Here is a 23910-nt window from a genome sequence, read left to right on the forward strand (position 1 = left end):
ATTTGGAGACACAGTGATGCTCACTGTAGTGTTTGTAATTGCTTAAGACTAGGAGATAGTGTCATGTGGGCTATAACCTGGAGGGGAGAGGACTCTTCCTTTGCAGCCCCAGATTGTAGTAAATCATCCATTTAGCCAAGGATACAGAAATTCAGCACAAGGGGGATGGCCTCGGGGCAGGAGCAGATGAAGTATATATCAGGGTGTGTGTGTTTCATGCACCCGTCTCCGCCCTTAGATTCCAGGGGTCTGCACGGCAGCAGAAATTCTGCCAGATCTCAGAAACAGCCAGTTTGCTGTGCCACGAGTTTTCTCCATCAGCAATGACAGCTGGTGTACTTCCGTTTATGGTATGGTGAGAAACATGCAGCTCCCATGGTTCGTGAACCGAACTCCACCCCAGCAAACCCATGTGTTCATTCAGGGGAGTGGAAGGCAGAGACTGTAGCTGCATGTCCCCAAGGAGGTATCTCTGCTCTGATTTTCTGTCCCCTCATTTTCCTAGTTTCTGCCCCACACCCACCCAGTCTCCAGCTCTGACTTAGTGCTCTTTAATCTGGGTGGTTCTGATTGGTCAGACTTCCTAGTTCTGAAATCTCCTTTCCCCGCACAAGCAGATCATCTCCTCAGATACTGGCAAATCCTACAGCTGGATTCTGTGCAGCCATGGGAAAGAGGGGCAGAGCTCTGATAGCTGAAGAGGTCCAAGAGGCATTGCCAAATGGAAGATAGGAAGATGCAAAACACCACCTATTGTATGAGTCTATTTGTGTTAAGAACAAGTAGGGACACACACATGTATAAACATACACACACACACACACATACACACATGACTCATTAATTGTTCCTAGGGAAGCAGGGCTGGGATTTCACTGGGGAATGGGAATACTTTTTTTTTTTTTAAGATTTTATTTATTTATTTGACAGAGAGAGATCATAAGTAGATGGAGAGGCAGGCAGAGAGAGAGAGAGAGAGAGAGAGAGAGGGAAGCAGGCTCCCTGCTGAGCAGAGAGCCCGATGCGGGACTCGATCCCAGGACCCTGAGATCATGACCTGAGCCGAAGGCAGCGGCTTAACCCACTGAGCCACCCAGGCGCCCGAATGGGAATACTTTTACCTTTTGCTTTATACCCTCTTTTACAATTTTGTGGAGGAAGTATGTATGCCTTTAGAATGATTAATTTTCAAAATCAAAGTGATGCATAAGTACGTAGATTAAAAACTAGTGTAGTATTGAAAGACATCTGAGGATCCAGCAGCTCCGTGTCCCTTCTCGCATCCTTGTCTTCTAGGAGATGCTTTTCAGTTCAAGCTGTTGCTTCTAGTATTTGATGTACTTCTAAATAATACACGTGCACTGCTGTCTCTTGGTTTGCCAATTCTAGATAATATCTGTTACTTGTTATGGTAGTTAATGATTTCAGCTCACTTATGGCCCCCTCCCACCTTACCCCATCCTCCCTGTATGGTTGCAGCTCAGGTTTTGGTCTAATCTGTATTTAATGTGTTCATTACTCTAACAATGTTGATACTGAGTATTGAAACAAGAATATAATTCTTTTATATGACTTCCTCTTTTTCCTAGAGGTAACAATTCTTTGTTTGTTGACTTATCCCCAAACATGCAAATTTTTCCATACCTTGAACTAAACAACTCTGTAAAGTGCCTCTTGATCCACCCCCGCTCCCATCCCCACAAAAATACCAGCACCTTCCGATGTGAACCGGTTGCTCTTGAAGCTACTGCTGAGAAGTCAGCCAGGAAATTCCCACTGCCTGTTTCATTATTGACTGCCCTGGGTCCTGGGTCCTGGCTCCTTTGCTCTCTTGTTTTACTCACTGGATTTGGTGGGTCACACCCTTCTAGTAGCTCTCTCAGAAAGAGTACATGGGAGTTCATTTTTTGAGACTTCTGCTAGACCCACCACAGCAGGAGTCAAGTACTGGGAAGTTTCTCCCTTTTAATACTCACCAATTCTCAGGGCCTGGCCTGTGTCTTTTGGCAGGTGGGGCCCCCGCTCCTGCTGATGGAGCCTGACACCTCTGGGACCCAGAAGCTGTGCCTCATCCACAAGATCTCATTCAATCTTCAAAATATATCAGTCACCCATATTACAGCCCGCAAAAGGGAGGCATCATGGTCATACCCGCTGCAATGTCAGCGCCAGAACTTGAACTGAAGAATCAGCTGTGTGAGCCAGTGCTCCCGTCTTTCCAAACCCAGCTGCTCCTTACTGGAAGGAGAATTAACAGTAGTGGGCCCTGACTGATAAGTGCCAAACGCATGGTCACGGATACAGGGCGAGTCTAATCATGAGTGCCTGCCTGTGTCTGCTTCCTGAGTGCTTCAGCTCGAGTTAGCCATCCTTTGCTAGAAGTATCTTCCGGTCTTATTGACTGTGCCTATGTGTGAGCATGTATGGGAGTATAAGAGAGGGATTGATTTATAGTTACACTTCTAGCTCCTTGCAATAATTAAAATGCTCTGCCTATCATTCATATGAGCTCAGTACGATTTTTATTGCTCCAGTATCTAGTTCCAAGCAATGCAAGACTTTCACCCCCTCTTCCTGCTCCTTTTGTGATTTGCAATGCCTCATTACTTAGCAGTTTTCTGCTGATTGCACAGTTTAGCATTTGATCTTTTTGTTAACCAGAGTCAGGTGACCACACATAGGGCAATTAGATTAACCTGCCCCTCCTCTTCTTTTCTGAAACAATATAAAATCTGGTATTCTGTTGGCACATGCTTTCCTTAGATTAATGATCTTGGAGCTGCTGTGTGGAAATTTGCATAGCTCCCTACAGCTCTGAGAAATGAGAATGCCCAGCTGTCTAAAAGCTTTAATCAGGAAATGAGCATGAAATGGCATTGTTTTGTCACGGGCTTGGAATAATTTATTCTTGACAATCGAGTTATCCAGGATGGAAATGTATGTAAACATTCTTTCAACAACCAGTAAACAGGTGCTTTTTTGTTCAAAATTCAAGAATTTCTTTACATGGGAGTGGCTTTCAAATCATTGGTCCTCACACCGCTCACACTTCTTGGAAGTCTTTTCTGTGGTCAGATTCCTTGTCTGTCCTCTTTTAAATGGCAGTTTTTGGAAGTTGGCCTTTCAGAGCAAGTGAGGAGAGCATGCCCGTGTAGGTGAGGTGTGGTGTGACCACAGGGAGTGCAGGCTTGGCCAGGAGACTGCCTGGGCCTCAGTCCTCACTCAGCCCTTTTGCTGTGTTATGTCCTCTTGGGACCCACTTCCGCATCTGTCAAGAGAGATAATGACTCTCAGAATGGCTGTGAGCCTTCAGTGAGTTACTCCATGCAAACCCTTAGAACAGTACCTTGTTACACTATATTCTTCGTAACTGCAGGCGAATTCCAGAGTTTTTAGATTTAGGGAAATGAAGGGTAGAATGAGTTTCTTTTTATATGTAAGAGATCCTAGTGCATTTACGTTTTTTCCCCATTAGCTTATTAGTCTTAGCAGCAGTTGTGACTGTGAAAATTCACGCTGGGTTAGACGCATTTATAGCTGGCACATAAGTAGACACTCAAATATATCTGTTAGAAGAATGATAGAGCTCATGGTGATGGCCACCATTTATTGAGTGTCTGGGAATGAAAGATGACAGAGACCTCTTCCTTACCCCCGAGGTCCTCACGGAGTAGCTGAGAGAGAGACCTAGATAGTGTCCTGGGGTCAGTGCTGTGACAGGGGTTCCCAGCAGGGGCTGCAGAGGCCCGCGCTCATCATCAAAGCTTTTAAAAAGATGGCAGAAATTGGGGTCTCTAGGTGGCTCAGTTATTAGACGTCTGCCTTCTGCTCAGGTCATGATCCCAGCATCCTGGGATCAAGCCCCACATTGGGCTTCCTGCTCAGCAGGGAGCCTGCTTCTCTCTCTCTAGCTCCCCTGTGCTTGTATTCCCTCTTTTGCTGTCTCTTTCTGTCATAAATAAAACCTTAAAAAAAAGATGGCAGAAATGGCTGTTCGACCTTTGATGGTCCTTCTTTTTTGTCCAAGAGCAGGCTGTTTACCTAGCATGTGATCCCCCAGTTCCTGTGATTCAGGTTGTACTGGTCAGGGAGTAGGTATGATGTCATCAGAAACATTTAAAAATTTTTCCTGAAGAGGCTTTGGAGACAGTGCCCACCCCTCAGGGAGCTCAATTTGAGATCATGTAATTAACATTTTTGAGCATAATTAACCAATCCCACAGTTTTTAAGTCTTGTTGTACGCTGGGTACCAAAGTAAGCCATATTCTGCCTATGATAAAACTACCGATATGGCTTAATATTGCCTTTTTATATGCATTTTATTTGGTTTTCTGGGTTGGTGTCATGCCATTGATTATACTTGTATTTCCAAAATTTTGAATTTTATATCATATTTATTTTAAAAAAACTGTTGGGCCTGGTATGATTTTCCCCACATCTTAACTTTCTTATCTCCCCTTCTTGATGAAGTAGATGGACCGAGAGCTCTCTTTTAGGCTTTGTATCTGTTCATATGTTGGGACCCAGTAACCCTGGGATTATTACAGTAGCAGTGGAAAGGATATAACTGAATGAGGGGGTGGCGGCAACTTCTTCCTTGTTTGCAGAAAAAGTAGCAGTCAATAGTCTAATTATTAGGAAATAGTAAACACATTTCAATGATTATTATTTGTTTGTTTAAAGATTTTATTTATTCATTTGACAGAGTGAGAGAGAGAGAGAGAGAGAGAGAGCAAGTGCATAAGCAAGGGAAGGGCTGAGGGAGAGAGAGAAGCAGGTTCCCTGCTCAGTGCTCATTCCCAGGACCCCAGGATCATGACCTGAGCCAAAGGCAGCCGCTTAATGACTGAGCCACCCAGGTGCCCCTATTTTTCTTTTTAAGACTTTAGTTATCCATTTTAACAGAGAGAGAGAGAGAACTCAAGCAGGGGGAGTGGCAGACATAGGGAGAGGCAGTGACAGGCCCCCCAGCTGAAGGATCCCCACATGGGGCCTGATCTCAGGACCCTGAGATCATGACCTGAGCCCAAGGCAGATGCCCAACAAACTGAGCCACCCAGGCGCCCCTGTGATTACTTTTTACATTAAAGTTTTGTTTGACTAACACAGGCACGTGGTAGCAATGAAAAGGGACAAAATGTCCCTGTCTCTTGGTCATCCTGTTCCCCGCCCTGGAGGAAGTCTCAGTTATCAGTTCCTTCTGTATCACACAATGAGGCATGTGCACACTTTTGCAGAAATGCTAGCATACGTTATCAGGCTTTTTTACCTGGCAACATGTCTTAGTAATTATCCTTATTGGCACTTAGAGACCCACCTCATTCTTGGAGAGAGCTGCATGGGATGGATTTACTGTAATTCAGGTAACCAGTTCTCTACTGACCCTCATTTACATTTTTTCAGTCTTGCTAATTTAAGCAGTGTTATAATGATTAACCTTGTACATAATACCATTTTGCACGTGTGTGAGTATACATGTAGTTTAATTTCCTAGGAGTAGAAATACTGAGTCAAAAGGCAGAGACATTTAAATTTTTGATAGGTAATTGCCACATTGCTTCCCACAGGGGTTGTCCTGATTTTTATATCAATTTATACTCTTTGGAGAGCATGAGAGGGTATCTTTCTCTACAACACAACTAAAATTATATTGTTTCTATTGTTGCCAATCAGGTTAAAAAAAAGATTTTTTGCACTAATAAGGTCACTGGGTATCAGAGAGATCCATTGAGAAGATTTATGGTATTTAATACCAAGGGAAAAAAGAGATATCATCATAGTAAAGATTATATACATTCTTTTTTTTAAAGATTTTATTTATTCATTTGACAGAGATCACAAGTAGGCAGAGAGGCAGGCAGAGAGAGAGGAAGGGAAGCAGGCTTCCCGCTGAGCAGAGAGCCCGATGTGGGGCTTGATCCCAGGACCCTGGGATCATGACCTGAGCCGAAGGCAGAGGCTTTAACCCACTGAGCCATCCAGGTGCCCCAAGATTATATACATTCTTATCTAGACTATTTGCTTCTGGAGAGTTTTGTGCTTACTGCCCTCTATACTTATTATTCTTCGCATGGATAGCAGCTGTGTGCTGGGCACCGTGCTACATGCTGTGAGAACAGACAGTGCTCTGAGAGGGCCTGGACCCTCGAGAAGACTGGAATGAGCACGGTAAGACAGTAGGTGTAAGCGCTGCACTTTCAGTATAGGGATGCAGCCAAAACGATTTAGGTCTTTTTGTCCAGTGAGCACTGCACGGATATTATCACATGAATTCCACCGTAATTTGCATTTTTCTTATGAGTGTGGTTAACCATCTTTTCATGCGGTGGAGTCATTTTTTCCCTATGAATTGTCCTTTGCTCTTTTTGTTGGGTTCTTGATCTCTTTGCCTACACTTTGTAGAAGGTGTTCTCTCTAACAGGCAACACTCCCCCACTTGGACTTTTGTTGATGAATCTCCTTTCTTTTATTCTGGTTTTGTCACTTTTGTGGTTGTAGTTTTCCGTAACTCACCAGTCTTTTCTTTTGCAGCTTCTGGATTCTGTGGCAGTGTCAAATCCTCTTTCCCACTCTGAGATCATTAACTATTTCTCTCATGTTTTCTTCTAGTGCTTTTAAGGTTTCATTTTTGAATGAGTAAATTTATTTTGAATGTCTAACATTACCAGTTTATTTTTTTTAAAGATTTTATTTATTTATTTATTTGACAGAGAGAGAGACACAGTGAGAGAGGGAACACTAACAGGGCAAGTGGGAGAGGGAGAAGCAGGCTTCCTACCCAGCAGGGAGCTCGATGTGGGGCTTGATCCCAGGCCCCTGGGATCATGACCTGAGCCGAAGACAGACACTTAACTGACTGAGCCACCCCGGCACCCCATAACATTCCCAGTTTAATAAAGAAATAGGTATTGCTTGTTTAAAGAAAATGAGGTGGTGTGTGATTTTTCTTACTGTATCTCCTCCTACTGCTCTTAAACCAAATCCTATCCTGGCAGGTGAGAAGTTGTTTGTGATCCAGTGAACACTAGCTGGGTTGGTGTGGGGATGATAGAGACTTCCATGTTGTCATAGCTTTGGACTGAATAGGAAATAATACCCCTTGTCTGTAATAGGTGTCCTGCCCATAACACTCTGCTAAATTGGCCATTCATTTGACAGATAGTTATTAAGTGCTTACTAAAGCATGTCCAAACAGCTGGTTGGTATTGACACCCTTTGATCCACTGGTAATAATCTAGATGTTTAGCAGGGCATGGGCAGTTGTAAAGGCACTGGCTCTCATGCCGGTCATCACATTGTGCATATATCACGAAGCTGTATTACCTCTTTGGGACACAAAGGAAGCTGTTCTTATTTTTGTCCAGCCTGTGGCACTTCCTGAACTCTTCTCAACGTTTATTCCCACCCTGCTAGTCAAGAACTCCTTCCTGGGCTTGTGTTATCAGTGATTATTGGGAGATAATACTGCAAATGTATGATATTACAAACATGTAGTTGAAGATTTACATAGAAACATGGCAGTAGGTATCCTTTTACTTTAAAAAAAGAACCTTGTTAGCTTTGAGATGGAAAGATCATAGGTCAGTGATATGTCAGAGCACTTTTCTAAGTGGGAACATATTTTGCTAAGTATAAGAAAACCATTGTGGTATGAGATACTGGCATGGGTTCACTATGTAATTTTTAGGGGAAATGATGAAATATTTCAAGCATGAGAAAGAGGCATAAACTGAATAGCAAACACCAGTGTGTCCACCCCCTTGATTTATCAAATCCTCATATTTTGCCATATTTTCAGATGTTTTATGTGTGAGTGTATGTGTGTGTGTGTATTCTTTGTCTTCCTAATGAAGTTGGTGCATTTCATGGTTCAACAGCATTGATATTTTTAATTTTTTTTATCTCTTAAATTTTATTTATTTATTTGACAGACAGAGATCACAAGTAGGCAGAGAGGCAGGCAGAAAGAGAGAGGGGAGGAAGCAGGCTCCCCGCTGAGCAGAGAGCCCTATGCGGGGCTCAATCCCAGGACCCTGAGATCATGACCCTAGCTGAAGGCAGAGGCTTTAACCCACTGAGCCAGCCAGGCACCCCAACATTGATTTTTTTAAATTGTGATAATGAGATACATCTTTTTTAGCGAAACAGAATCTTATAGCTGAAGCTCTCCTGGAGCTCTGCTATTTGCTTTCAAGATACTTGCGGTGTCTTCCCATGTGTCTTGAGATTGACTAGCCTTTTCTGAAGGGAGCCAAATGCTGGGAAATCCCAGGCTCTGCAAGCAGCCAATGTTCATGGGGTGGCTGCTCCTCAATTTTTCCTTTTATATGGGGGGCAAGCAGGAAGAGAGTATGCATGGGTGGGGTGGGCAATGTGCTATTTTAGGATTCCGTATCTATTCAAAACTCTCTTGCAGTACATTTGGTGTAAGGGTTTGCTTTAGTGATTTCCTTTTATCTCCTGCCAGGGGTAATTTTGCAAAAAGGTTTTCCATGAAGAGCGGAGGGGGCACAGCTGGGATCCCACAGTCACACCCCGCCCTAAAGGGAGCCTTACCTGGAGAAAGAAACAGACCAGGTTTGAGGGCAGGCTGATGAATGACACCCTTTTCCCCCCTGCCCTGCTTCTACCCTGAACCGAGAGGACCCTGTCCAGGCTCACGCTAAGACATGGGGAAGCCCAAGACCAGTGTTTTCTGCAGGTCAGCACAGCACCGGCCTCCCCCTGGTGTCAGCGGCACCAGCCCGCTCTGTGGGCTTGTAATGCTGGGGGTAGGAGAGAAGGAAATGGTTTAAGATGTGAGGCAAGCAGCTGAGGTGGAGAGGAAGGACCCCATGGAGGGAGGAGATCCACTTGGCTGATTGTGTCAATTACATGAGTCACCCCTTGGCTCACCCACTTGGTAAGCAGCATCTGGTGCATTCCAACTACTTGTGCCCTTGACGTTGATCCCGGGAAGCTTTCCCCTGAGATGAATTTTAAGACACCCAAGCACTAGCTTTTCATGTTTTTGACCTTCTAGGATGAAATACTAGCACATTTCATTTTAAAAGAATGTGTTGTCTTCTGGCTTTAGCGTTCATGTTGTTACTTGAAGTGGAAACAGCATACAGTGAAGTGTGGAGATCTTATACGCAAATACAGCTCCACGAAGGTGTGGGTGTGCATACGCCTGTGCAACCGTCACCCAGACCAGATTACAGAACCTCTTTATCCTCCCGGTCATTACCTTCCCAAGGGCAACTGCCCTTTGGCGATCTCTCACCACTGATAAGCTCTGTCTGTGGTTGAGCTTCACATAACAGGAGCGTAGAGCATGGGGTCTTCTCAGTCTGGCTTCTTTCACTGAACATTCTGGTGGCGAGCTTCCTCCGTTTTAAGTGTTTTTCTTTTTTATAGCTCTTGCTGTTTAATGATGACATTAATAATGACAAGAAACAACCTGTATGCTGCTCCCTGGTTTACTCTTTGACCCCGAAGACAACTCTGTGATGGTGCCAGAGCATTTAGGGTTAGATCTTTTAGAGATGACAGGGGAGCTGCTTAGAGGCTTTCGGTATTGCCCCCAGGTCACCCACCTAACAAGTGATGACACCGACACTAGTTGTTTTCTGTTTTGTTTGGTTTTGTTTGACTCACACCATCATTCTCCCTGTTTACTGTGAGGCCTACTTCTTAACTTGTATCCAGGTTGGTGGTAGGATGAGAGGAGGGAAGGACCCCCAGACCATACCTTCACTGGTGTTTTACTGGGGAGTATTTCGGTTAATTGAAAGAAGTTAAGGTTCAACCAAGCCATCCACCACACCCCCCAGCACCTGTCTAGTATGTGATGAATGGGGAGGCTGAGTAGAAAAGAGGGAAAGCCAGCTTAGCTCAGCAGCCAGCCACATCCAGGCAACTCCACTTAACACAAAGCAGACCATGCTCGTCTACTTCCCAGTTGTGCACAAATTATGCCTTTGCTCAGTGAGGCTGTTGTTTGCAGCCTGCTAAATGTGTCCTGACAGATTTTTGCTAGAGTGGCATCATTGGGGCTTTTTGTGGGTGAGCCATCTTGGGCTCTGATCAACATAGTGCTCTGGGAAACAGGAATGGTACAAGTTCTCCTCTCGCTTCAGTCATGTTGCCCTTGTGACATAGCTTGAGTGTTATCACAGCATTGATATCTTACTGATGGCCTCAGTTTTACTGTAATGATGAGTTTGCACTGTTGAAGCATCAGATTTAGGATAAAGAAAAGCTGGGTTTCCTTTACCTCTTAAAGAGATTCGTCAACCCCCTGATAATTTTGTAGGGTTTTAAAGCAAGCCCAGTTGTTGCTAATTTATATATGTGGGGATGTATGAATTTCTATAAGCCCCCATGGCCTGTGGGCCGGGGTGTGGCCTCTACCACAGGGATAGTAGGATCCGGGTTCTGCACAATGGTTTAAAATATAGGCCTAATGTTATAAAATGGAGATTGAGGGTTGGGGGCTAGGAACACTCAGACCCAGGAAATCCAGAGTCCCATGACCTGGATCAGAACCTCGGAGAGCTCCAGGTAACCAGATGCTGGCAGCTGTAGGCAGGCAGGAGTTACTCCAGTGCCAAGCCCACCCTCCTCTGCAGCAAAGAGCTTTTATGTGTGCATGAGAAAGGACTTAAAGGATTGGGGCCTCAGTACTGGTAGATTTATGGATAAAGTAGTACCTTATATTCTTCAGCTGTGGAGGGAAGGGAAGTGTTGCACTGGAGCCCCAGGTGGGTGATTTTGAGTCTCCCCTTTATAGCCATGGCACTAACTCTTCCTTGGAGGCGAGGTGTAGCAGGACAGCCCTGCCCAGAAGGCACAGAGGTGGCTCCCAGGACCCACTGTGCCCCGACTAGCCTTGTGGCTTTTGGCTGTTCTTGCATCCTCTGTGGGTCTCATGGTTCTTGAATACAAAAATCTATCAGTCTGGCAGAATCAGGGTTTTATTACTTTTTTTTTTCAATAACGTAATGACAATGTTACTGTGAGGAGCAAGTGAAGAGATATCTGCTGAAACACTTTCATTTCTCTAAGCCTTTGCCCTTGTAAGGTTGTGTCATTGCCAGCATTGTTGTCTATTTTTAGAGCCTAGCAATAGGAGTCCAGGACATCAGATGTCTATGAAAGTCAAGGTGTTGTTAGAGAGGTGCATTCCCCTTGTTACATGTGCGTGGTAATGAGCACCATGGGGCCAGCGTGCATGGCAGACAGTTTGAGCCAGAATCCAGTACGCGGGGATTTGTGGCTTGCTGTGCAATTTAAAAAGTTTTTAAATGAAAGGGTTTGTCCTGTGGTCTTTTGGAAGTAACTGGGGGATTTCCACAGAGGAGTGACAAGAGCATACATTTGTTTTTGGAGAGTGTCTCTGGCAGCAGTGTGTTGACACGGAGACGTCATGGCCACTCCGGCAGGACTCAGGAAGAGTGGTTGAGAGATGCGTTCTGAAACGAGATGGGTTGGGTTCCGATTCTGACTCCTGTTTGTTTGGCAGGCTTTCTCAGCATTCCATGTCCTGCTGTGTGCATCATTGGGGAACAGGGTTGTTGTGCAGACTACAAATTGCCATCCAGGTGAAGCTCTGAGAGCAGCCTGGGCGCATGGCAAGTGTTCCCCTGTTAGCTGGTGTTCGTGTGTTTGTTTTCTTGTGGTTAATTACATATAACAGAAAAGTTGCCATCTTAACCATTCAAAATGTGCAGTTCAGTGGCATTAGCTACATGAACAGTGTTGTGCAACCATTGTCCTTATCTCTATCCAAAACTTTTTAGTCACCCCAAATGGAAACTTTGTAACCATTAAATATTGACTCCCATTCCCTCCTTCTACTTCCTGGTAACCTGCAGTCTTTCTGTCTCTATGAATTTGCCTCATCTAGCTGCAATATATAAGTGGAATCATACAATATTTGTCATTTTATGTCTGGTGTATTTCACTTAGTATAATGGTTCCTAGGCTCATTCTTGTTGTAGAATGTCTCGAAACTCGACTCCTTTTTGAGGCTGAATAATATTCTCTTGTGTGGATATACCACATCTTGCTTATCCATTCATCTGTTGTGGGACACTTACGTTGTTTCCACCTTTTGGCTACTGCTGTAAATGTTGAGTCCCTGATTTCAGTATTTTCAGGTATATAGCTTATGAGTGGAATTGCTTGGTCACACGGTTCTGTGTTTAACTTTGAGGGACTCCCATACTGTTTTCCATAGTGGCTGCATCATTTTCCATTCCCACCAGCAATGCACAATGGTTCCAGTTCCTCCACTTCCTCATCAACACTATTTTCCTTTTTTAAAAAATTACTAGGCATTTTAGTGGGTATGAAGGAGCATCTCATTATGGTTTTGATTTGCATTTCCCTAATGGCTAATGATGTTAGATATCTTGTTGTGTACTTACTGGCTATATGTCTATCTTTCTGGAGAAACATCTCTTTGAGTTCTTTGCCCAGTATTCATAGTTTTAAGGTAGCATAGGAGGAACAGCGAGAAACTGAGAGGTTGAGGAAGTAGATAGAGCCCAGCTGAGTGACTGGTTAGGTATGGGGGTTAACACTGAGTTTTCCAGCCTACGTAAATGGGTGGATGATGGGCTCTCAAGCAAGATAGCTCCCCTCCCTTCCAGAAAGGAAGCAGGTCAGAGAGAAGATGTTGAGTCTGGGGGAACACTGAGCCTGTGTACCTGGGTGTTGTACAGGTGAAGGGTCTACACGGGGCACTGCTGTATCTGTGTGTCTTGTTTCTCTGGAAAAATATGGGGCATATTTTAAGTTTTGTCTCCTCCCTGCTTCCATCTAAGAAGGAACTTAAGAAATGTGGTCACTGGGGCGCCTGGGTGGCTCAGTGGGTTAAGCCGCTGCCTTCGGCTCAGGTCATGATCCCAGGTCCTGGGTTCGAGCCCCACATCAGGCTTTCTGCTCAGCAGGGAGCCTGCTTCCTCCTCTCTCTCTGCCTGCCTCTCTGCCTACTTGTGATTTCTCTTTGTCAAATAAATAAATAAAATCTTTAAAAAAAAAAAAGAAATGTGGTCACTGTTAGGCTTCTGTGTGTGGCAAATATAAACAGTCATTGAGGGGACAGTGGAATCTGGGCTTTATGAACCAACCTCTTTCTGGTGCTTCTGTCTTAGCCCTTAAGCACCTGCTTGATCAGGTTGGTCCTTCCAACCTCACAGGGTGCTTCTCTGAAGCCTTGGGTTTGAGTATTCTTTGTTTTTAAGATTTTATTTATTTATTTGACAGAGATCACAAGTAGGCAGAGAAGCAGGGAGAGAGAGAGGAATGGAAGCAGGCTCCCTGCTGAGCAGAGAGCCGGATGTGGGGCTCAATCCCGGGACCCTGGGACCATGACCTGAGCCAAAGGTAGAGGCTTAACCCACTGAGCCACCCAGGCACCCAGGGTTTGAGTATTCTTAACAATCACGAGTTCTAGGGGTGCCTGGCTGGCTGGTGCTGGAGCATGTGAGTCTTGATCTTGGGGTCTCAAGTTTGAGCCTCATGCTGGGTACAGAGATTACTTAAAGACAGGCAGACAAACAAAAACCAGTCACAGCTTCTAAAGTTCTCGCCAGTGATCACGCCAGTTTCTCAGACTTTTGTCCCTCCCTCACCGATCCCCAACTGCATGTCTTTAGCAGTTAGTGCTAAGCAGATGCTTGACGTGTCGCCCACAACCCACTGAATTTCTCTGAATTAGTCCTTGGTGACCTTGGATGTTGTATCGCCATGTTATGTTGTGTCCAGCTGGGAGGTCTGTGTGAGCACAGTCATATCCACATTGCAGCGGAAAGGGAGGTTTGAGCAACTGTTCTCCCCCCAAAGAAGCAACCTCTGGGGAATGAGCCCCCATGGTGGCTTGTTTTCTTTACTTCTCAAGCCATAGCATCCTGGCAGCCATCACTAAGAAAACATCCCATCATGTGGCTCAGGCGGCCAATGTTTGCAGATTATCCCTTGATGCCATCTGCCTGTGAGGCTACAGAAACCCCCGGCAACTGCTGTTCTAGCAGGTGCCATGGCTGCCGAGGTGGGAGTTCGTGTACATACACACGCGTGCATACAGCTTTGTGCTGGGTTGGCCTGGGACGCCAGCTGAAACTCTCAACCCAGCAAAGTGCCAGCCACAGTTGCTGATTTCCGGTGGGGCCCTGGTGAAGGAGGGAGGGTGAGGCTGTTGTGAACTGAGCCAGCAGTTGGGGAATTGGATACGGTAACTAACACCCGGGTGTGTAGGAAGCTGCTAGCCAGTAGCTATGTTTTGACAACCTTTTTTGTTCCTTTCTTTCTGCCTCTGCACTCTGCCCAGACTGAATCTCAGCCCCCTACCTAATTTGCTCTCTTCATGTTTATTCCATAGAAGGAGCCCATCTCCATTTCTTGCCCCACATTCTTCCTAAAGAACACATCGCCCTTCCTGCCGCTCAGCCATGCTCTGAGTCTAGCCACTTAGCTTTCGCTTTTTCCTGCGTTGGTGTAATTAATCATGGATTCAGACAGGCCCGGTAACCCTCTGCTCCAGACCTGCAGTTTGTGAGTTGCTATCATTTTGGGCTATTGATGCTTTCAAAATAATTATGTCAATTATTAGAGTAATTTGAAGTAATTATCTCAGCCATCAGTTCTTTAAATTCTGTATCTTTTTAAAAAAGATTTTATTTATTTGAGAGAGAGCACAAGCAAGGGTAGGAGCAGAGGGAGAGGGAAAAGCAGGGTCTCCACTCAGCAGGGAGCCCTGTGCAATGCAGGGGCTCCATCCCAGGACCCTGAGATCATGACCTGAGCTGAAGGCAGACATTTAACCAACCGAGCCACCCAGGCATCCCCTTTAATGGATCTTTGATAAGAGACCAGCTAGAGCAAACTTTCTGCATAAAGGGCCAGGTATTTTATGCTTTGATCTCTGTTCCAAATATTCAGTTCTGCCATCATAACAGCCTTAGAAAATTCTTCAACGGATAAAGGTGGTCATGTTGTAATGAAATTTAATTTATAAAAACATGTGGTGGGCTGTAGTCTGCTGACCCCTGCCCTAGAATGATGATCTTTATTTCTGTTTGTCCTCCTTGTAGTTTTCTTTGTCAAGAGTTAAAGAGACTCAGAGGAACTTGATGAATATAAATGAACTTTAAGTCCCCTTCTTTTGGGTTTAGCATAATTGTGAGACAATGGTGATTTGAGAATATATTTCTCTAACCCCCTGTTGGGAAGGATAGAAACCAGAAGGCTCTTAGGGGGGGACTCTACCTGGTCAAAGCTTGTCCTTGTTCAAAAAGTAGGACAGGCTGTCACTTGGAGCTGTGCGGTATTCCCTTTCTGGTCAGAGTCATATGAGGTCATGTCACCATAGTGGACATCATTTTACTTTACGGGAGCAGGTGCTTCAGTAATAAATGTAAGGAAAACAAGCCACAACAACATTGGAAATGGTATTTTTCAAACATCATGTTATACTGAGTTGAGGTCATTAGAGTTCATTTCCAAAAAGTTGAAGCTTAACATAGCTGAAGAACCATTTTAAAATTTCAAACAACAGTCTTGTTTTCCTTTTATCCTCACAGGAAATAAAGAAAGAAATGAAGAAAGACCCTCTCTCCAGCAAAGCTCCAGAAAAACCCATGCACGAAGTGTCCAGCGGAAACACTCTGCTATCTTCTGAAACAATTCTAAGAACCAATAAGAGAGGTATGGAAAAGAAGAACAAACACCTCCCCACACACAAACCCAAACTGGAAACTTCCGGGTGAACTGTGTCAAACTCTGAATTGCTGAAAAATTGAATGAGAGTTGCCTTTTGTTTTTTTTGTATAATTTGGGCACACACACCCCCCCCACACACACAGCGAGTAACAACATAATGACTATAGTAAAGGGAACGAATACAATTTTTTTCACAACCAGAAAGTAGACTAGATTTGCAAATGATGATTTTCCTAGGACATTAGCTTTCACTTTCGTATCTATTTTTGTGGATGAAAGGTGACTTTAGAGAATGGTATGGCACATGCTGAGCTGTGCGTGTCTGGCCATGCTCTGTTTTTAATTTAAGGGCAGGCTCTATCAGGGTCTTTCTCTCTGCCTGCTGGCCTCCCAAACACAGACCGTGTCTCTCTAGGCTTAGGAGGCAGATGTGCACAGATAGAGCTCAGACTTTGCTCTCACCAAGGGAACTTTAACCATCTTGTCTGCCTGGTTTGAGACCTCAAGGCAGATTCTCAGGTATTAGCTCTCTGGGGTTTTGTTTTCTCCCATACCCGGCCTTCGTGTCACCGCTGTTTGAGATGACAAGAGAGGGCTCAACTCACTTCTCCTGTGGTCCCTTGAGATTTCCTCAGCTTTTCCTGCCCCTACGCTCACACAGAGCAGGCCCGGGGGCAGGGTAGCGTTCAGTGGCAGGCTTTTCATGGGCTGATTACTTCCTTAAAGAGAAATATAGAGCTGTTCAAAAGCAGGAGCAGGAAATGTATTAGCAAAGAGTTCCATTAAAAAGAAAAAAGATGGCAAGTTTACATAACCACAGGGAAGAACAGCTAATCTTTCATAAAATTTAGACAGCATAAGAATTTGTCCAATAAACTGTCCATTGATCATAGTGCTTGAGACATTAGCTTTGTGTCTCTCTTCCTTCCTGCCTCTTCCTCTTCCCCCTCCAGCTGCCCTGGGTTACATTTCCTTTTTTAATTATTCAGATGAAGTATTGGCTGGCGGCCCACGCTGGTTAGCAGCTATAGGATTTTCTTTCTTTTCTTGTTTTCTTTCTTTTTTTTTTTTTTTTTAAAGCCCATCCTACTAATGAAGGGGGTTTCCCACGTTAAGAATGAAGCATACTTTGCTGTCAGACTATAGTTGTCCCCTAAAGTGCCTCCTGAATTCTTTAACTAAGTTCCAGAATTCCTGAGCCCTACCTTCCTGGGTTTCAGAGAGTTAGAAGTCAGTGTGTCTGTCTGTATTCCCAACCCTTGCTTGCTGCCCTGAGCCCCTCTTGTTCCTCCTCAGGCTTCTTGGGCCAGTGAGCCAAGGACGGGCACACACGTGGTGACGAGCCGCAAGGCTTCTCCTGCCAGCCCCGCTCTTGTAAAGTAAATAAGAGAATTAAGGTAATTAATTAACTTAACAAGATAAGGAATTAATTAAGTTAAGGAATTAAGGTAATTATCCAGATGAGTTGGGTAAAAATTACCTGAGAACTTTAAATCAAAGAAGGAATCCAACTTTTCAGATAATTGCCTCCTTACAACTAAAAATCTGGCCTCTGAGGTCCTCCCCGGAATTTGTCATGATCCAGAAAAAGGTACTAACGGTGGGGTGGGGGGTTGGGGGTGGTTCCTTCCTTTTAGGCCCGCAGCCCGATTATGACCAACCTTTGACTCTCGGGTATTTTGTGTAATGAATCTGCTGGTAGATCCGAGACCTTAGCCCATGGAGGCGTTCTGTAAATAGGAAACACATAAAATACCATCTTCATTCTGTCCCAGGCTTCACACTGACCCCCAGGTCACCTGGGCCAAACATCAATTTCCAGTTGAAGGGAAGCATTGTGTACCCAGGGCCAGCTCCGTGTTTGGCCCTGCCCCCACCCGTCAATACTAACAGTATCCTACTACTCCTTATAATAAACAGCGGGGTGGATTGATTGGCCTTGTCAGGCCAGATAAATAGTTCATTGTGCTGAGCTCAAAAGCTACATTTTTTTCCCACCCCAAATCAATGAAAAACCACTTTTTTCCCTCTTAAAACTAGGATCAGAGGCTAAATCCGTGGGATGTTTCTGGTTACTGTAAACACTTCCATGCAACTAATTTTTCAAGTTTTATGAGTTATTGTCAATGACCCAAGTCTTCTCCTTTCCTTTGTTTCCACCAAGCTTTGTCCCTAGAAATCTCTTGATGTTTTGTCTGCTGCTGTTGTTATAGAGGGCAGTTGCTTTCAGAGTTTAGTAACAGGCTGCTTTGTTTCATTAACATGGGCTCCCTCTTTGGGTGTTTGAGTCCACCTTGTGATTCACCCTTGGACCCTGTGAGAATTTAATAGAATTAACACGGGTTCTTTTTCTTTTAATAAAGAAAGATCAAAATCTGTTATGAGTCTGAAATTGAACTACTTCACCGGGTCCTAAACTTGAGATAGACTTAGCTGAAGAAGTTTGCCCACTTGTGGCCAGCAGCTTGGGGACATGCCCCACTTTGCGGTAATGGCAAGTGGGTTGTACTACCTCACCTCTGTGGGATGAGCTTGCCCAAAAGTGTGGGATGAGCTCGCCCTCCTCAGGCCCCTATACAAGGTCAAGAACCACCCTAGGTTTGAAGGAAGCTACTAGTAGCCCTGAGAAAAGGCCAGGACCATGGAAACCATTTGGGGACTGATTAGTTTCAGTTTTCAACTTTAACCTTTGCAAATTTCTACAGAGTTGATTTAGGGAAGTACTGGAATGACTCCATGTGCTTTTCATTTGAGAAAAAGATGTGACTGAAATTGAGAAAGACAGGCAGAGTGAGAGAGAGAGAACAGTTCCCCAGTTCCTCCAGATGGCCTGGCTGCCATCAGCTGTACATTCCAGGCATTAGGGCTGTGAGGACATTTGTGTCTGCTCCCACCCCTGGCCATGTCTCTGGGCCTTACCCGAGTCACAGTGAAGGTGATTTCCATTTAAAACAAGCTTTTCCCAAGGAGCAAGAAGTCATTTTTCATTTACACTTGTAGCATGGATGTTGTATATCCTAAAGTTACCCCAGACTCCAGAATGCTGACAAATTGTAGCCAGACAATCTGAAAATTTTTCTTGGAGCCAAATGACATTCTCATGAACCAGACAGAAAAAGATTGTCTGTTTCCTTCTGAGAATGATTTATTCTTTTGTTTCTTCTCTCATTAAGCCCATATAGAAAAATGATGCACACTCCTAAATTGAAATATTGATGTATGGAGGAATTTTTTTTTGAAAAAACATTCCAAACCTTGAGTTTAAAAACAAAACTGAACAAAGTGGACATTTTCACAGTCAACAAGCAAATACATTCAATACATACTTGAAAATGAGCAAGGAGGATTTTGTCCATTTCTACTTGAATTAAAGGAAAGAAAAAATCATTTGCTTTCATCCTCAGAAGGGTTTCCCAAGCAACTTTCGTGATGTGAGAAGTCCAGTATCCAGCCTGTAATCAATACTGCACGGGCCTTTGTAAGGACCAGCTTCTATTTCGGGGCTTTAGTTCCTCAGGTTTTGCATCATTAGCAGACCTCATGGGGAAGCTGCCTCTGTCAGAACCCCCGGCCGCCCAGGATTTGGGCTATTGTTCCTTCCTCACTTTTACCTGCATCCTAATGAATGAACGTTCGGCAGCGCACGTCTACTGGCCCTGTGCTTGGTGCTGGGACAGATAGAAGCCCTAGATGAACACCAGCCGGTCCTGCCTACAAGCCCTTGCAGTCTGTTGTATCCTGTGGGAAATGTTAAGAAAGCTGTATGCATTTCTTAAATCTTTTTTATGGCAAGTTGGGGATATGTCTCTTATTTATTTCTGTCATTCTGAATGTGAAGCCACTCCGCGGGTTTCTGGTTGGCTTTATGTGTCCTTGTTTCTATTTCCAGTTTATCATGAATTCAGTGTTTGGTAAGTCTCTATTGTATTTTGCACACTTATTATTCTTTGCTATTATTATTATTATTATTATGCTCTCCTAATATAAAATGTCTTTTATGATCATCTTTTTAAGTCGCTCTGCTACTTTGGCATCTGCCTTCTGAAAGTTAAACTGCTTTTACCATCTTTATTTAAGGTTTGTTGTGCATCTGCATTTTACTGCCCTTTCCAGGGATTAATGCTGGAAGATCTGATGGTCTCAAAGATGTTATCTGTAACAGGTCTAGCCCTGAAGTTACAAGATGAGATTCAAGTTGAGCTGGGGGAGGGTTGCTCTCAGAGTTGCCATGTGGATATGACTTGGATTGTAGAACATGAATCTGTGGGCTCATTTCGCGTGTGTTTAGTGAAACCTTCAGACAGGTTTCATTCAAAAGTTGTCGACAGAGGAACCGACAGCTGCTCTGCCTCTGGTGACACACTGGTGCTTTAAAAGTTAAGGTAGAAATTCTTCAGAATTCATTTTGTGTGTGGATGGGTGATGTATACATGCCCCCCCAGCATGATATGGGCCTAGTGTTTGCCACATGGAAGGCCTCTCCATTTTGGTCTGCTGCCTGTAGCTGTCAGAAGAATTGTACCGAATGTTTATCTTCCTTTTCCCCCAGCACCAGTCATTGCAGTCCCTGAACAGATATGACGACTGAAGGGGAAATGTTTTTTCAAGTTCCCATTTCTTTAGCCTTTTCTTGGCTCCTCAGAGTAACGTTCTCGAGGTACGTGTTGCCTTGCCTGTCAGGATGTGAGTGCGCGTGCGTGCGAACGTGCACGTGCTGCTGTGGAACTCTGGGTTGGCTCCAAGGAGGTGGCCTGGTTCCCTTGATAGGCTGTGGGCTCTTTGTTTGAAATGAAACTGTAAATGAAGGATGAAAAAAGTGTGTCTTTAATAAAGAAAATGTCAACTGCTTTGGTTTTACAGTGCTTTGTTGTTTAAGGTAGATGTGAGATCTGGGAATTGGTTTATAGAAACAAGACTTTTTTCCTTTCAAATTTCCTTTTGGAGGAACAAATGTGAATCACCCTGGTTACCTAGGGATCTGAAAATGTGGCATGTTGGGTCAGATTTTCTCCAACTCTCCGCATCACCTGTTGACTTTACCTGAACTGCTGGCTTTTATGGCCAGATGGAAGACTAGGAAGTTAAGAGAAGGCATTACTGTTGTGTGGAAGCTCTTGGCTATCACCTGAGCTGGTGGTAATGGGGAGATGAAAATAAAGCTGGCCACCTGGCAGCAAACCTGGATGGATATAATTTTATAGCAATTCAATAATACATACATCTGTATAAATGTGTCTGTGTGTGCATTTATCATCTTCTTTCCCAGGGGGTCTTCATTCTTGAAAGTTTGAGAGTAAAGGGACCATAAAGAGATTTTGTTAAGTAATTGATCCCTGGATGTATTACTGATGGGTTCTTTTGGGAGCCTGTGTTATGGGCTTGGTGGGACCGGTAGTTGATGTTAGAGTATGTTGCCCCTACTTACTCTCTTATCAGAGTAGTACTGCCTCTTGGATCTAGGGATGGTGATGGAAAATGGTGGAAAATGCCCTTCCAAGTGGGTGTGGTCATTGTCCATTTTCCATATATTTTTATATGGAACTGATGAACTTGGCTTTAAGAAATTTTCTTGTATTATATTTATCTCCTTTCAATCTCTGTGTCCTGGTTCCAAGGTGTTAACACTAGAGGAGTTAGTGTCCTCTGGAATGTTCCTGCTGGGTTTCCACCCAAGTCCATACAGAGGACAGCCACAGAGGGGTTCTACGGTGGTGGCTCCACCTGGTGGCTCTCCTAGGAAACTCTTCCTCCTGCCCACCTTTTCTTTCTCCCTGTGGGAGATGCCTTTGGTTCCTCTGACTTTTGGTGTTCTCAGTTCCTGCCATTCCATCTTAGACCCACAGCTTCTCACATTACACATGTGTTCTCTTTAGCTCCTTTCCTTTCTCTTCTAATTTTTATTCATTGAACTCATAGAATCCGTTTCCCCATCCTTGTCTCATCTGTTATACCCCTGCTGACCAGGATCATTGTCGATAAGCGTGGGGGGAACAAAAAAGGACTCCTGTAGGCATGACTCTAAGTGTAGATACTGATTTGAACACAATGAAGAAGCCCACTAAAATTCCTGTAGGTAAGCCAGAGTCTTACCAGGTAGCTCCAGGTACCCCTAACTACTTCTTTACTTCTTGTTGAACCCAATTTTCTTGAAAGGAGCAATATTTTATGACTGATGTTGTTTTCAGTTGTCAGCAGGTGGTGAAATAAAGAGCCTACTGACTTTGCTAGCTTCATTATCATTTGTCGGTTCTCTACAGAAAGCCCCTTCTTGCCTGGGCATGAGCCACCCACCCCCACCCCACCACGCTCCCCTCAGTATACCACTGAGCATGAGTATTCTCAATAAATAAAAATGTTTTTACTTTAATTTCTTTGTTTTTGGAGTTTCGTTAGTTGATGACATTGCAGATGTGTTTTAGCTACACTGTGGGTTAGTCTGAGAACTTAATCACCACTTATGACTTTGTTTCTATGAGAAAAAGCATTTGGAATTTCAAACACTGCATAGTGCATAACCCACTTGTAAATCTGACTTCTTTCTTTGGTTTTTTCATTGCTGGCCTGAAGCCTTAGGTAACTTTGAAAAGCAAAGAGTCCATGTAATCTGGATGACTGCAGTTTTCTCATGTTACAGAGTCATTTACAATTTACCTGGTACAGAATGCTAGAATTATGCAACCTCCCTCCAGCACACCAGGCTCCGAGGACAGTGCTGACCAACCACATAGCCCTGTTGTAGGCAGTGCTTATTTTCATCAGTTCTGGGTTGGACTTTGGGGGGCCCGGGTTTGTCTGGTGAAAGGCATGTTCTAAAAGGGATGTAATTGTATATTCTCACTTCCTAGAGAGGAGGCCATGCAACATGTGTGACATACTCAGATAGACACCAGGCCAGCATTTCCCAGTGTGCATTGCACAGAGTTAGGGCCCTGCAAAATATCCCACAAAAGAGGGACGGAGAGAAAGAGCGATAAGGAGACAAAAAGGGAGAGAAAATTGGTTCTCCAGACGCATGAATTTTGGCTATGACAGCCTGCACTAACACCGTCTACGACACCGACAATCACTGTAGCATGTCATAGGCTCTCAGATGTCCTCTGTTAGGGAAACCCACTTCTGTTTGATCCTTGGACCGCATTTTATTGAATACTAGTTAGGATGCGCCCAACTTGAAAACTCAGGGCAGGGAGCTGCCTGAGCATCTCTGAGTTCATCTTCAGTTCGGGCCTTGCACAGAGAGTGTTAAAGTGAGTGTGTGGCAGTGGCCATGCGAGTGTAGCAGCGCTGTGAGAGACACTCAGGAAGCCTTTAACACAAGTTGGGCGAGGCTGGGAGAACATTCCCTGAATCTAAAACTTGAAAACCAGTCCTTTTGGGAGGTCTTCAAGTGACAAGCTGAAAGGGATTTTTTTTTTCTTTTGTTCATTTCTTGGGTCCTTGTGTTGAAGAGCGCCTAGGCTGGGCTTTGGCAGGAAAAGTGGGCCGAGAGGGCCGGCCCAGTGAACGCGGGGCCAGCTCTACCTGGGACTTGGGTCAGGACAGAACTGGGATTCTAGGGGCGGATTTTAGGATGACACAACAGTAGCCCCATATAGTGAGGAGAGTCCCCCTCACCTTCTCTACCTGCTTCGATCAAAAACTGGGAATCTTAGCTCTCCTTGATACCATTAAAGTCCTGACTGGGCATAAAGAAGAGGTTTGTTTGCTCTCCCCTCCTCTTAGTGAAAGAGGCTGCCGTCGTGAGTTCAGGTAATGAACCCACTTGTGGCGCTGTGAGGAAATCCCACATAGCCTGCCATGTAGGCTTCTGGAATCTAGGATTCCTGCAGTGGCTGAGGTCCCTCCCTGAAAGTGCCCCAGGCTTCTGCCTGGTGCAGGGACCAGCTTGTTGACATGCCAGGAAGGAGGACGTGGAGCCTCTGCCCAGGGACCCCTCTGATCAGATGGACTGGACTTAGCTAAGGCCCACGTGGGATTCTCTTTCCCCAAGGGAGATTAATCCAGGTGGAGAGCTGATAGATTAAAGGTAATTGATTAGAGGTATTGTATTGGGATGGCAACTGTCTTCACTTGTCGAAAGCCATGGAAAAGGAGGCTTTTCTCCTGTAGTTTCTTCTGATTACACTTTTTGGTCTGTCATCACAGCCTGTTCCCCTGATGTTACCTGCGGCTTCGATTTAGTCTTCGGATTCATGGCTTTT

At 44.5% G+C, this 23910-nt stretch overlaps 1 protein-coding gene across 5 annotated transcripts in view; it reads left to right on the forward strand.

Moving 5' to 3' along the window:
- The window catches only part of SH3KBP1 (SH3 domain containing kinase binding protein 1), a 340123-nt gene that overhangs the window by 127212 nt on the left and 189001 nt on the right, over nt 1-23910 (forward strand). For all 5 annotated transcript variants that reach the window (XM_047715300.1, XM_047715297.1, XM_047715298.1 and 2 more), the window contains exon 3: nt 15571-15694. In XM_047715300.1, the coding sequence (XP_047571256.1) occupies nt 15571-15694 (124 nt within the window). The remainder of the gene's footprint in view (nt 1-15570; nt 15695-23910) is intronic.

Source organism: Lutra lutra, chromosome X (assembly GCF_902655055.1).
Source record: "Lutra lutra chromosome X, mLutLut1.2, whole genome shotgun sequence".
Lineage (NCBI taxonomy): Eukaryota > Metazoa > Chordata > Mammalia > Carnivora > Mustelidae > Lutra > Lutra lutra.